The 15,243-nt window shown below is 42.4% G+C and overlaps 1 protein-coding gene across 1 annotated transcript; it reads left to right on the forward strand.

The window, feature by feature from the left end:
- The first annotated feature begins 716 nt into the window (after positions 1-716).
- Positions 717-13,040, forward strand: rgma (repulsive guidance molecule BMP co-receptor a). Its single transcript, XM_005933033.3, has 4 exons — positions 717-1,347; positions 4,976-5,091; positions 6,516-7,033; positions 10,076-13,040. The coding sequence occupies exons 1-4, from the start codon at positions 1,334-1,336 to the stop codon at positions 10,766-10,768; spliced, it is 1,341 nt and encodes a 446-aa protein (XP_005933095.1). The 5' UTR covers positions 717-1,333; the 3' UTR covers positions 10,769-13,040.
- The last annotated feature ends 2,203 nt before the right edge of the window (positions 13,041-15,243 follow it).

The raw sequence follows: 15,243 nt of genomic DNA on the forward strand, positions 1-15,243 counted from the left end.
AATGTGACAGTTCTGGCCAGCGGCTCAGTGCAAGCAGCATCAGTGTCAATAGAAGGTGCAATCAGAAGCTCATTAGGAAAGGCTTGTGTCAGCTCTGCATTTCTGCTGGCTTTCTCCCGGCCACTCTGCTGCTTCGCTCAGACGCTGCTAGTCCGAGGGAAACTGGAGCAGAGAGAAACAGTTATGCTGGAGGTTTGAAACGCTTGAGGAGAGAGGAGCGGGTGGGGGGTTGTGGTGGTATTTTCCTGCATGCAGCCTGATCCTAAAACACAGGTGCAGGTTTCTTGCAGCCCTTTGAGCATACCCCACCCCACCCCCTCCTCCCAGCTGCAAAGTGTTTGTCCACTTGATCCTCCATTAAATCCTGATTATTATGGATTTGTCTTTTTCAAATTGGTGATTTGCAAAGATAAGGGACTGATAAAGGTTATCTGGCAAGGGCTGTTTGCTGCCAATCAATGAGACTAATTAAACTTGATCCAAATACTGCAGAAATATGAGTATGTATGTAAAAACAGAGGTGAAAGCAATGCAGATATCCTCACTGCCTGGTTTAAAAAAAAAAAAGCCATTTGGTTTAAGTGAAAGCAGAGTTGTCACTACGCATGGGATCGGTTTTTTTATAAGATAAAAAGTGTTCAAAAGTGCGTTTCTGCCTGGTTTTCAGTGCAGACCTCTTTTCGCTGCAAAGCATCTAGTTTAAAAAAAGAGAGAGAGAGGGGAGGGGGGGGTCTGATATTTGGGGCTCCCATGCGGCGTCATGCAGAGCCGATCATTGTCTCTCTCACACTTTCTAACTAGCCATTTCACAACATCCACACAGCGGATCGAGCTGTACGCAGCAGCAGTTTTACCTTCAGGGCTTTTTTTTTTCTTTCTTTCGTTTTTTCTCCTACACGACGTCGACCCATAACTAACAATTTGAATTCGGCACGCGGATGAGGCCAATTACCGGACTTAATCTATCATTACGTCCCCGTTCCGATCGGCTGATAGTCAAATGAGTTAAGCGATGGCTGAAGAGCTCCGAGTCCGCCACCGGGTGCCAGAAGTGGTTGTTTAAATTTAAAAGAAAACAACTAAAAGAGAGAAGAGAGAGGGGGGAAACACTTTGATTTCCTTGCAACGCGGACTTGGAGAAGCTGTTCGGCGGACATGATGTGCAGAGTGGCGGATTTTACGCGCAGAAAGCCGCTGGGTGCGTTTGATTTCGGATTACTGTGACACACTGGCTGTGTAGTTTTCAGGGGGAGATTTTTTTTTTTAAGGAGTCTGCTTCCCTCTCGCTCCTGTTCGCTGCTGTCCTCCAGGACTCCAGAGTCGCGGAGATCCCATGCAGTCGCCAAGGTTGGTTCGAGACTAAATTTTACTCCTTATTTCTCATATTAGGCAGGAATGTGATCAGTTGTGTGCTGCTCAGCCCTGTAATGTGTCTTGTCTTCCTATCATCCTGCCCGGAGTGTTTGGATTTCAGCAGATTTAATAACCTGATCCTTTTTCCAGTGTCACACAAGAAAAACTAGGAGAAAACTGAATTTTGAAATGCACCAGACCCCCCACCAAAAAAAAAAAATGCATTTACACGCCTCATTACTTCTAAATTATTGGACAGCTGGGAGTAAAACTATTAATCACAATTTTATATGTTATTTTGTCTGGATTTAGCAGTTACTCCCGACTAAAAATACCCTTGAGGCCACTTTAATCCAACATGCAGTCAATGATGATCTTAACGGTGCTACAAATGCGCCTGTCGGATGCAGATTTTTCACCTTTTAAATCCCAACTGCGTGACAGCTACCTGTAATTAGACCAATAACCGAGCTGTCCACAAAGCTCAAATTTAATGACAGGTTTGGTTGTCCTCGTAACGCCATGTGCGTCTGTGTCATGATTTGAGGTTTCATATCAGAGCTCATAACAAGCGCCATCTGTTGGAAAAGAGGATCAGTCCCTGTGGCTGTGGAGATAAAGATAAATGGACAGAGATATGTTGGCCTGTGCAACCAGTTTAACGCTGCACACAAAAGAGATGGAGCAGCTTGTTATTTAGATTACACAGGGAGGATTTTAAAAAAACTGTCTGCTGTAATTCCCCCAGCAACCTGGTTTGACAGGTGATATCAGAGATTTAAGCAGCACATCATAAAGCCATTATGCTGGATTTATGGAGATGTTTTATTGTTATATTGTGTCACCGCTACCTGTTACAGCATGTGGACGACAGGGTCTCCCGGATAAATATGTCCTCATTTATATGACGGAACATGGTGGTGGTTAAAAAGCAAAACATTTTGAGCTGTAGATAAAAACATAACTAAGCTAAGCAATTCAGTGATCAGTGTGTTGACTCGGAGAGGTGGTGATTAGAAAAGACATGTCCTAACCTCATTTTGATTGATTATTTTATTAGTGATTTATCGATTAATCAATAAAATGTCAGAAGTTTCTTCCCATTTCCCCACCCAGGAAATACACCAGACCCCAAAGAGGTTCAATTTCAGTGAGAGATTTAAGAGCCTCTTTGATAAATAATTTAACTAATCAAACTGGAAGCAATCAAATTAGCTGATACTAATACTGTAATTTATTATTCTGGTATTCTAGCAGAAACAATTAGTGATTCAGAATAAGGAATACATGGGGTCGTTTTGGACAAAGAAATAGAGCTGTGACTTTTTATTGATATTTACAAACCCTCTGTGACACAACTGGTTTCTCATTCACTTTTAATAGTAATAACTGAATCCCTTAATGAAGCTGGATAACAACAGATAACTATCATTCATGCTTGTTCTCCATAAACGGATCATAAAAATGACTAGTTGGCTAAAGCACTGACAACAACAATAATTTCCTCTATTTGTTTTGTTGTTCAAATAGTGCAAAAACATCTTCACATAATGAGAGTAGATGGTTGATATGGATGTTGTAGGTTAGTCTGCAACAGGTGATGTATGTGCAGCATCTGTTTTTCAGATCTGGTGCATTTTGCAGATTGATCACTGGGCTGCTTCTGCCCAGCAGCTGACCGACATCTGATTAAGACAAGCTGCATCAAACCCTTCAGAGTGCTGCTGAACAGCTTCATTCCTCTGCTGCAGCCACGCTACAATCCAAAAATATTCCACAATTCATCAAAACATTTCACCGAGCAGCTTATACCTTTCAGCTGCGCTCATTCCTTCCTTTCAGATGTGAATGCTCGGTATATTAGGTTTGGAAGTAAGTCTGCACGGGGGCCACCCTTGTTGAAAACATGTGTAGGCTCGGACCTCTTTGTACATGAACATATCCATCACCCGCAAGAGGGACAGCAACCACAAAGACAATCAGCGCTCTGTGGAAAAATACTGTACAGCCAGCCACAACCTGAGCAAGATGGTACATATTTTGGTGTAAATGAAATGCTCCACTAATGTGTCATCAGCACAATTCAAAGCTAATCAAAAAGAGGAGCGGATCAACACCTGCACTTCTTGTCATTTGGAGAAATGCTTTTAAATCCACCGAACCAACATGGAGGAAATGCTCACTGCAACGAGGGGCTGCTTGTTCTCATTTCAGTGAAGTAATTAAGTAGTAAAATGCCATCAAAATTCTTACAATCAGGTGGGGCTCACTGTAAGTTTGAGTACCTCATGCCCGGGTGCTTTAAACGACTTGTGCTGGGTAAACTATGGCCGCTGTGATATCAAAGAACTGCGGTGTTTCCACACTGTTTCGCTCTCTCTTTTTTTTTAAGTCATTTAACAACCTGAGGATGAGTTTACATCATATAATTACAGGCACATTACACATAGCGGATGGTTAAATGCTTATTTTGAAGTTAATGCCTTGAAACATGGTTGTAAGAAGATAACATTTGCAATAACAAATACTGTGCAATTTGTTTTTCACCCTGCTAGTAATTGTTTTTAAAATTATGGCTTATGGCTGAATACATGGAGTTAGGTAACATTTTAGTAAAGTACGCTATTAAATGATTCAACTTTTTGTCAGTATACAGATATTGATCCTCAAGCTAAAATAATCTCCAAACATTCACTCGTTCCACTATGTTAAACACGATCAGTTTAATGGTTTTCCTTGTTATGTGTACCAGGAACCCAATTATCTTTGGATCAGATCAGGGTCTGGGAATCTGTGATGGGGATTTTTCCCTAGATTAAAAACCACAATGGAGAAATTAGGAAGCAAGTCAGTGAGATGAACCCACAATTACATGTATGCTTTATCATTTTGACCCAACTTTTCACTCAATCCTGGGTATTTGTGGTAATGAGACCATCTTGTTCAATAATACCTTTGCACATTGCCCACATTGGGCTATATTGGGTGGAGTGGTTAACGTGGCTTGTAGCAAGCATTTTAAGGTGATGCAAATGATGTATAGTTTTTCGAGAAGTGATATGAAGAAAAAAAAACTGATGATTGTTCGTATTGTTGGTGGTTTTCCTCTTGTTAATCTGCCCACACACGCTCTGTGGAGGCATGACACAGTTTTCATTTCAAGCCTTTAAACGGTGCGGTTGTTGTTGTGATCTTATAACAAATCAGATCTTTCTTTTATATGGCGGTGTGGACTACCACTTTGTGGGTCATGAAAAGTCGGTCGTCGTCTAACAAGTCTGCACACTGAGGTGTAATTTGAGTCTCGCAGAAAGGTGGGGGTTTAAGGGCGAAACGGGCAGCCGTGATTGGTTCAGCTTGTCCGATGGCCCGCAGAGGCTTCGCCTCCTCGGCACTCCCTAAAAGGATAGCTCGGCTGCCTGCCTGCCTGCTTGGAGCTGTTTCAGCTAGCTGCCTAACTTTTACCGACGAGAGGAACAAAACAGCCTCTTACCAGGCGGTGATGAGAAGACGGGACCCCCAGCTTCAGACCGTTTTCATGGACTTTCTAGTGTTTTCTTAGCGAAGGCTTGGCGAGTTGAGCTAACTGTCCTCCACTGTTTTTTGTCCTTAATGCGACCAGGGAGAGGAGTACAGTGCGAGCCCGAGCTGGATGGATGGTTATGGGGGAAAGAGGGAGACCCTCGGCGCTTGAAGTGTGCAGAGTCCTCGCCGTGCTTTTCTCACTCTTCCCCTCTGGTAAGAATTTTTTTTTTTTTGTCCGTTTTCGTTTTCTTCCTTTTTCCTTTTAGACCCAACAGGCGCGTTTTACGCCAACACACACGGTTTATATGACTTCACGTAACTGTTAATCACAGTGCTAGCAAACTCCAGAAGTTATTAGCATTGATTTTTCTCCATCTTGGCGTCCAAAGTTGCCTGATTTATATACTTTTTATTTGCCGAAATATTGTATTTTGTATCATTGTTATTATTGAACCACTTGTTTTTATTTTTCAAAAAAAATGTGACGTTTTAGCGGGAATCCGAAAACTAGTATGAAAGCTTATAATAGTCCTTATCGTTTAGTTAAAAATCCATCAAACTCTATACAAAAAGTGACTAAAATCTAGAGAATTGCAGCGAAGCGTTTACTTTGTACGTTTATAATTGTTTTTAATTTGAAAATATTAATTTTTCATATTTATTTATTGTTAGAAATCTTGACATTTAAAAATAACATTTTGCCAGGTATTAGTTTTGAGACAAAAACCACTGAAAGGTCTTCCCGGAGCTGCATGCGGCTCTCCAAAAGTGTTTTGTTGGGGGATGGGACGGGTCTCGGGGTTTTGGCTCCTTCAAAGTGTTTTTTCAAGCCGAGAACTGCACCGTAGAAGCCAAATAATGTATCTTATTAACTATATATTTGTGTGACTGCAGTCAGTCACTTTTTCAGCTCACTTAGCGCAAAGCCTTATCGGTTTTCTTCTTTGATCACATGTCGTTACACAACAAAGTGATAATACGCTGATAGCTGAGATCAAGATTAGTTTATTGCCATCTTGATAAGTGGATGGGTGGTGTGGACGCTTTGAGTTGTTTTAAGTTTGACTTCAAAGTGCTGGTAGTCCACCCCCCGGAAACCTCTCACAGCCAGTTCAAATAAATAAATGCCTTATTAATCGAAGGTGATAGTATTCAAACATGGTGTTGCAATGATTCATCCCGGGAAATGTTAAAGTAGCATTGGTGCAAAAGTTCGCCGGATATTGCAACAAAGCTGGAGACCCCAGAGGAGTAGTGTTATTAATCGGTTATCATGTAGATTAGTATCCCTAATCGAGTTTTTACCTGTGCATATGAAGAAAGAGAAATGGAAACAACTGGATGTGAAAGGGAAGTGAAGCGAAGCTACCTTCTTTCCAGGCTTCGCTTTTGTTTGTGGCTACATCATATAAAATGTATATATTGGATGAAAATTACATCTAATGTTATTGTAATTGTTATTAATTCTATAGATTGTTTTTTATCATTTACAGTATAGTATGCACAAAAAAAATGGTTTAACTTAAGGAGGAACAACACAACAGTAGCCTTTTGGATAGAGAGTGTGCTTTAAAGTGTCATGTTTCTAGATGACTTTATTACTTTTGCTCCAACTGGATGTTGTTCTTCCCTGACAGTGAGCCTGCAGTGCAAGATCCTCAAGTGCAACTCTGAATTTTGGGCCTCCACCTCAAACTCTGGACCGGAGGAGGAGTTTTGCACGGCTCTGCGGGCGTACAACAGCTGTGTACGTCGGACTGCACGTACCTGCAGGGGTGACTTGACATATCACTCTGCACAGCATGGCATAGAGGACCTAATGAGCCAGCACAACTGCTCCAAGGAAGGACCGACTTCCCATCCACGTACCCGGACCCCGCTTCCTCCAGCACCCCCGCCGGTTATGACTGACAGCCAAGAACGCTCCGATGGCCCGGAAGTGTGCCACTATGAGCGCAGTCTTCCACGCAACACAGCGCCACCTAACTATACCCACTGTGGCTTTTTTGGAGACCCACACCTCCGAACCTTTGGCGACGACTTCCAGACATGTAAGGTGGAAGGAGCCTGGCCGCTCATCCATAACAAATACTTGTCCGTCCAGGTGACCAACACTCCCGTAGTACCAGGCTCTTTCGCCACCGCCACAAGCAAGGTGAGACCCTCTGTTGTTCCTGTGTATGACTGCAGCACTAGCTGATTGGCTAAGGCTTTGAATATATGTCTTGATGCATGCTCATCCTGGTAAGAAAATCCCGAAAAGTTGAATTTGTTCTGGACGTAGCGTTTTCAGTGGCAGAAACATTTCGTCACTCATCCAAGTGACTTCTTCAGTCTCAGCTGACTGCAGGTTTCCCCAACCTTATAAACAGCACATTTGCATAATGACTGAAACTAGCACCACTGACAAACAATGATTGCATTATTCATCAGTGGCGCTAGTTTTTTCTTTCTGAATCCAGTCAGTCCGCTTGCATCTGAGTGATGTAAATTCCATTATCCAAGAGGGTCCATGTGCCAGTTTTTTGTGACAGTGCAGAGTACCCCACAGAGACTGCACTGGATGCACTACAGCTAACTGCAGTGGATTGTTATCGAGGCTTAATGCCGAACTGATCATCCTTAATCAAGCTAATGTTTATTTTTCCACAAAATGTGCTGTACTAAGTATTCTAGAAGGGATTCTGTTCTGTGTTACTAAAAATACACTAAAAGCTACACAGAGCAGAACAGGAGGGCAAGATGTCTGACACAGGAATGGTATACAATCATCCAGTCACTTTTCAAAATAAAAGACCCTGTGCAGACTAAATGCTGTGCTGCTGAAAGTGTGTTTTGAAGAAGTTCAAAGGATGCTATGTGTGTTGCATCGCTGGGATGAGCCAACAGTCAGTCAGCTAGGGCCACTGTTAACAATTAAAGGGCCATTTACACATTCCTAAGAAGTTGCTCAAAATTTGGTGAACAATTTTTGGTTGATGCGCAGTTAAGAAAAGGACTCTTGTCTGTGTTGTGTTACCTCTGTAATAAGGGGGGGGCGGGCGCAATCAACAATTTCTATTATCATTGACTCAATTAAGTAGCAAAAATGTGCTGGGTACAGCTTTTAAAATGGGAAGCATTGCCTGATTCTGTATAAATATATGGTATGTAAGGATTTGGACTGTCAAGCAAAACTGGGTTTTGTAGCATTCTCTGTAGGTGACTTGAAAAGGTGTTTTAAGATAATAATTTGTTGATCCTTGCAATATTGCTGGTAGGGTTTCATAAATGTTAGTACAAATTAACCAGCTGCACATATGTGTCTGTGTGAAGAGCTGGGATGATTTCCTTTTGTTGACATATACATGGGCAGCTGCAGAGACCGCAGGTGTGTAGATGTTCTTACTGCCCTGCTTTCTTATCTGCTTGGGGAACATGTTACATACACGTGCATTAGATCAGCATTACAGGAAGACCTGCAGGTCCTTTTTGAAGAGATGGGTTATTTATTTATTTTATCTTTATTTTTTTTCCCCTCTACACATTATTGCACATAAGATTGCCATATACAGGTGTAATAGCAAATGCCATGTGTTCTGAAAGGTGCTGTGGGCCTGTGTTCCTGTCACACTGTGGATCCTGCTTATTTGGATGAGTTCTAAATTAGGATATGAGGAAGCTCGATCCAGCAAATCTCAAAGGGCTCCATGAGCTTTATCAAAATCTTTTGATACTTAAAATCAAGATCTTTGATAAAGCTTATCAAGATCTTTGAGATTTGTTGGGCTGGGCTTCTTCATCTCATAGATCTTGATAAGCTTTATGAATCATATGTTAGTATTAAAACAGCTGTGCTTTGTCGCATGTGAAGCTTCATTCTCTGTTGAGCTCAGTCTGATGTTTGGGCTTCTTATTGTGGCACACAGTGAGCACAGAACTGCAGATTATTTTGTCCACATTATGAGATATTTTCTTTCAGATTTATCAGCAGTGCACAAGTCATTATTGATGTTTTGTTGAATAGTGAATTGGTTAGTTTGGATGGCAGCCCCTAAAATGGTCAAACTGGAGGCCATAACATAGGAGTTGGCCTAGACTTGGCAATGCTCCAGCACCATTTGGTTGAGGACCTGAGTCGTTTGCTGAGGATCATAGCTGAAGTACTCAGACTGAGGTATAAGAGGACTTTGTCCCTAATCACATTTTTAGAAACTATAATTTTCTGTAATCAAGGTTTCTAATCATACTCTATTAAGCATTTGTGGGGGGTTTTAGCTTTTAAAGTAATTGCATTTTTGTACTGCTATTCTTGGAAGCAAATGAGACGGCTTTTTAAAGATCATGATTCTGGACAAAGGGAAAACAAAGCAGCAGCCAATGCCACCTGTGCAAACAAGGCCCTTCTGGTTAAAGATCTGCATTAGCAGAGCTCCGTGTTGGTACATAGCTCTCGCTACAGCAAATAAAACTGTCTGGTTATTTCCGTCTTCATACCAGTAGATAAGGCAGGCCTTTTTCTTTTGTTTGCTTTTATTAAACATTTAAGAAGGAAACTGGGAAAAAGCAGAAGTTATTGTGGCTCGGATAAAGGAAATTGAAAGAGGGAGAGAGAGAGAGCTGGTGCAGCAGATGAATTGTCAAGCTTAAAGAGTATACTGTGGACCCCCACCCTGTGTCCCCTGTCTCAAACGAGCAGACATCCCAGTTCCTAGGCCGTCCATGTTCACACAAAGGCTCATTGGTGTCCTGATGAAACCAAGCTTACAGAGTCCTGGCCAGTCTCACTTAATTAGCTGCAGAGTATATCGCTGTGTCCTGGCCCGACGCCACTCCATGGAGCATAGTTCTGGGGGTTCACAGGCAGGTTTTTCAGTACTATGAATGGATCGTCTTTGTGTCTGCAAACTGAGGCCTGATTTTTACATGGCCGAGACTTGTGTTTTTTGAAGGCGTTTGCCTTGGCCTCCCTCATGTTGAGCCAGCCCTGAAATGTGACTCTTAAGTGGGGCGTTGTGGTAGATTGCACAAACTTGTTCTTAATGCAAAAGTATAAGCACTTCCCATTTTCATTCCGATGTTTACATTTACTGCAGTTTACTAGGATTTAGTACGTGAGTAGGTAGGGAAATGGCCACTGATAACTTCCTGAGAATCGTAAAAGTTGACCGTAAAATGAATGTTGAATATTGATGCGATTTCTTTCTCCATTCTGCAGCTGACGATCATCTTTAAGAACTTCCAGGAATGTGTGGACCAGAAGATGTACCACGCAGAGACAGACGAGCTGCCGGCTGCATTTGCAGACGGCTCAAAGAACGGAGGCGACCGCTACGGAGCGAACACCCTGCGTGTGGTGGAGAAGGTTGCCGGGCAGCATGTGGAGATTCAGGCGAGATACATCGGAACAACCATCGTAGTCCGGCAGGTAGGCCGCTACCTAACCTTTGCCGTGCGGATGCCGGAAGAAGTTGTGAACTCAGTGGAGGAAGGTGACAACCAGGACTTGTACCTGTGTCTTCACGGTTGTCCTGCCAATCAGCGCATCGACTTTAGGAACTTCAGAGCTCGAGCGGCGGAGGCCCAAAGCGTCAGCAGGACCAGGAGCAGCACCGGTGCCAACGGCTTTACCTACCAGTCTGCAAAGACCAAGTGCAAAGAGCGGCTTCCAGTGGAGGATCTCTATTTCCATTCTTGTGTGTTCGACCTCCTCTCGTCCGGAGACATAAACTTCACAATGGCAGCCTACTACGCTTTTGAGGATGTTAAAATGCTCCATTCAAATAGCAAAAGATACCACATCTTTGAAAAGGATGCCGAAATGAATAGTGCGGAACAGAAGGGCAGAAATGTACTTTCAGTCTTCCTCGTCAACCTCCTCGCTGTGTTATTGTGGACAGTCTGTCTATAGTGTCTTTACACACCTCATGGTGTGTCTGTCAAGGAGCATTAGAGTACCATCGCTGCGTCCTACATCGGCTCCTCTCTGCTCTGGTTCTGTGACTTGACAGGTAGCTTGCAAGTAGGTCATCCCCGACCCAAGTCTCATTTTAGTGCTATTGTCGTGTCTTGACGTCAGCTTAATGACAGGACGAGCTCAGCGTTCTCCCACCTATCATCACACGTATTTAGCTGCTTCATTGGATTGGTCTTTGAAGAGGGCAGCGGTGAGAGAGCCCAGCTACTGCTGAGCTCAGGATATCCACCTGGGATTAAATCCCACATTCTCAATGGGGCCTGCATACCTATGGGAAGCTGGACAAGATGATCTTTTGCAGAAAGAGGAGTTTGCTGTTCCTCCCTCCTCTGACCCCCCCCCCCCTTTCATTGGTGCCAAGCCAGTGAAGCTCTATGGCTCATGTGGCAAAACGAGAGGACCTGACAGGGGCTTTTGTTAACCTTAGGCCAGAAGCAGCTCTATGTTTGATTAGTTTCCAGCTTTGGAAAAGCCGGAGCCTTTTGGAAGAAACACTCAGCCAAAAGGATGTCAGAGCAGCGTCTCCAGTTGTCTGCTGTGGAGATTAATGGGTCATATGTTAGGTTGTGTGTGTGCGTTAGTACAATATGTGTGCCGAATTCAGCATCTGTGGTTAATTTTGTGTTTGTGCGTGCAGCAGTTTCCAGACAACAAACCTCCAGCGGGAGAACTCCATTCCCATGTCTTTGTGTTGCACCTAAAATTTCAGAAATAGAAAAAGATGAAGCGCTCGAGTTCATCTAGTGGACTCTTTATCAGCCAAGTAGCAAATTCCAAAAAGGGAACTCAAATAATAGTCATCTGCACGTCATTTTTCACTGTCATGCAACCTTTTCCCCTCCTTTTGAGCCGTCACACGACACGCTGACGTGTGGATCAGACAGCGTTTGTACTTTTAGGTCGGTTATGTGAATGTAGCGAAGAAGGTTTAGAAGTGCAAACTTGTTTAAGGGCACTTAAAGCGTTTACAGAAGGTCGAGCAGCCAATCAAAGCCCGACACCTCCTCGAGAGCATTTTGTGAATTTAAATCTCCGTTTAAGCGTCGGTGGTGTAGATGCCGTTAGTACTCGCTGTAAAGACATCACCTCTAGTCAGTTGAGCATTTTTATAGACTACCAGCGTGCTGAGCTGACTGTGGCTTAGTGAGTAAACGATAAGCATATGTCTGTAGACGTGATTTCATGGCTTAAGTCATTGCCAAAGAACAAGCCCTTGTGCCAACATTTTTCCAAACAGCTGAATTTTCATCTTTCAGTCCTTTAAAAACAGTTTGCGACTCCTGTGTATATAACTCGTGTTTGTGGGTGAATTACAGTAACGCGTACTGTAAAGGCAGCATTGGTTTCTGTTACTGCAGTCTCACTTTTTGCTTTTTCTTGTTTCACAATAAAGCTTCGAGGTTTCCAGCTGAACTTTGGCTCTCAGCTGCAGTATCTGTTAGTGTGCAAGTCCTCCCCCGTAGGTCCCGTTACCGCTGGGGCAGTTTAATGGTCATTTATCCTTTTTTACACTGAAGTATTTGGCAGGCCTTACTACTGCTATTTGGAATATGTATCAGTGCAGTTTGACGGCAACAAAAAAGGAAAAAAAAAAAAAACCGCATACAAAAAACTGATGATTGTAATGTTGAATCTTGTGTTGATAGATGTAATTTGTGTTTGTGTGTTTCACAGTAAATGGTTCTACATGTGTAATGTGAGACTGTACATGGTTTTTGTGTATTGTTGAGTTTAAATTTGTATATTACCTGTTGTGTTTTGAATTTATCACTCCAGTTTTTTGTACACAAGATGTTTCAGTGAATGTGAACTTTTTGTTTTTCTTTAATTTGAAAAGGGATTTTTCTTTTCTTTTTGCAAAAACATGAACGCAACAGATTAGTCTTTACTGAGTACAGCGTACACATCGGTCTGTGTAGCAGTGATAAACGTTAGTTGTTTAGTATCAAACAAGACTGCCCACCTTACCCACAGAGGAGATTGTTGCAAAGTATTTTTTTGGGGCGTTCATGTTTTTGAGTTTAAAGCACTTTATGTTTTCTTTGACATTTAGCTCTTTTGTTTGACTTGTAAGGGTTTAAAAAATACAAAAAAAGCTGAATGGGGGGGAAATGCCAGAAAGATCAAACTGTGTTGTAAATGTGATCCCACATGCCAGCTGTTTGTAATGTAAATTATTTATTAAATAAAAGGAAGATGTCTCGTTTATCAGCTCTCCTTTTGTCCTGTGTGGTGTGAGTTTGAAAGCATTTTTTGAAAACCACCCCATGTGGGTTTTCTGCCTACACTTTGCAGTGCTTGACTGCCCCCTGCTGTAGATATGAGCAAATGTTAAAATGTTGTTTTTTGTTTTTGTTTTTGTTTTTTTAAGAAGTTTTAAGTTTTGACTTTGGAGTTAAACATTGATATTAAAAATGGGATTTATGAGCTTTATATAGTTAAAATGTAAACACAGTTAAATGTAAAAGTGACGTTTCAGGTGTATCGACAATTTATAGAGAAAAGCATAATAAATAATCTAGAATTGACAATTTACTGAACATCCTATGCAGACCGAGTAGGAGGAACGTCCAAACTTCATACAGAAGTCTCAAGGCCAGAATCGGTATGCTGCAAATTAAATAAAATGTGAGGTCAAAATGTCCATAAAACATGTCTTTCTGACCCAGAGGAGGGAGGAACAGCAAACTCCTCTTTCTGCAAAAGATCATCTTGTCCTTGCGGTGGTCACCAGAAAGCTCCAGGCAGAATTTGAGTAGGTATGGACATCAATGTGATGCCGAAATTTTATTATCCTGTTTGGAAGAGCCAAATGGATCTAAAATAACACTCAGGTTTACTGTTTGCTGTTGCACTGAAGAACCCTGATCCAGCCTTCCTGTCTTATTAGTCCGTTCACATTTATCTGCAGGAAACGAAACGCAGAGCATGAAACTGCTTCACCTCACTGGAAGGAGAACCGCAATCGGTTGTAGCCGTGATGCCCTCATTTAAACATCGGATAATTCAATCGTGCAGGAGGAAGGTTTCCATGTTAGAATATTATGTGGAGTGGTGTCTTTGAAGGCCACGCAGGAAGAAATATACACAGAGCAAAGATTTATTAGTGTGTGTGTGTGTAATGTGAGAATGGTGGTTTATGTATGTTGAAGTTTATTCTCCTCTAATGACTTCAACAGAAAACATGAAACTGAGGAGAAACTCTGTTAGTCAGTGCTGCATGGCATGCCAGTGGCACATTTTCCTACTACAGGCCATCATTGGCGTATTAATTTGGGGTTGGCCATGAATGCAGACATGTTTGTTATTAATAAAGAAGAAGAAAGTACTACAGATTCAGTACACATGGGCACTATAGGATCTGGGGTCTGGAGCAGGTTAATGAATGTAGCTGCTTGTTATGAGCAGCCTGTTGCAAAAACATTTATTCCCATTTCTTTAGCTGAATCTATGACAAATGTCAATAATAACACAGTTTGGCAGGCATAAAAAAGCATTATTGCATCAAGAAGGTGATTCTGTAAGAGCGATTACCCATAAATTTGGCACATCTTGGCATAGCGTGCAGTGTGTCCTTAAAAGTTTGAGGAAACTGGATAAATGGAGGTCGAAAGAAGAAGTGTCAGGCCTAAAAACTATCTGCTGGAAAAGGGTGAGGTATGCCTAATTACATGGTTTGGTAGTGACCAGATGCAGTGACCGCTCCTCAATAAAACGCACATGAGGGCCCGCCTGGAGTTTGCCGAAAGGCACCTGAAGGACTCTCAGACCATGAGAAACAAAATGCAAAAGGAGTGGTGAAACAAAGATTGAACTCTTTGGCCTGAATGCCAAACATTTCATGCAGGAAACCAGGCACCAATAATCACCTGGCCAAAATCATTCCTACAGTAAGGCATGGTGGCGGCAGCATCATGCTGCGGGGATGTTTTTCAGCAGCAGGACAGATGAATGCTGCAATGTACTTAAAGTTAACCTGCCCCAGAGCGCTCTCGAGCCTTAGACTGGGGCAAAGGTTCATCTTCCAACAGGATGACAACCATAATCACACAGAGCCCAGATCTCTGGTTATCTGAAAATGGCTGTACATCGACGCTCCCCATCCAACCTGATGGAGCTCAATAGGTTCTGCAAATAAAAATGGGAGAAACTGCTCAAAAATGCCAAACTTATAGCATCATACTCAGAAAAATTCGAGGCTGCAATTGCTGCCAAAAGTACTTTGTAACGTGGCAAAATGTGGAACAAGCGTCCGGCTGCACTGTAGATGTGGTTCCTGTGAACATTTAGTTGAACTGATGCTGAAGCCACCGTGTCATGTTGGAGACGAGGTCAGGTATTAGGACAAACTTTGTATTCCTCTCACACCTCTTAAAGCATGATTAGCATTTTAGCTCCTGCCTCTCCTG

This window comes from Haplochromis burtoni, unplaced genomic scaffold (assembly GCF_018398535.1).
Source record: "Haplochromis burtoni strain Fernald_Lab_line unplaced genomic scaffold, NCSU_Asbu1 Contig_164, whole genome shotgun sequence".
NCBI classification, from domain to species: Eukaryota; Metazoa; Chordata; class Actinopteri; order Cichliformes; family Cichlidae; genus Haplochromis; species Haplochromis burtoni.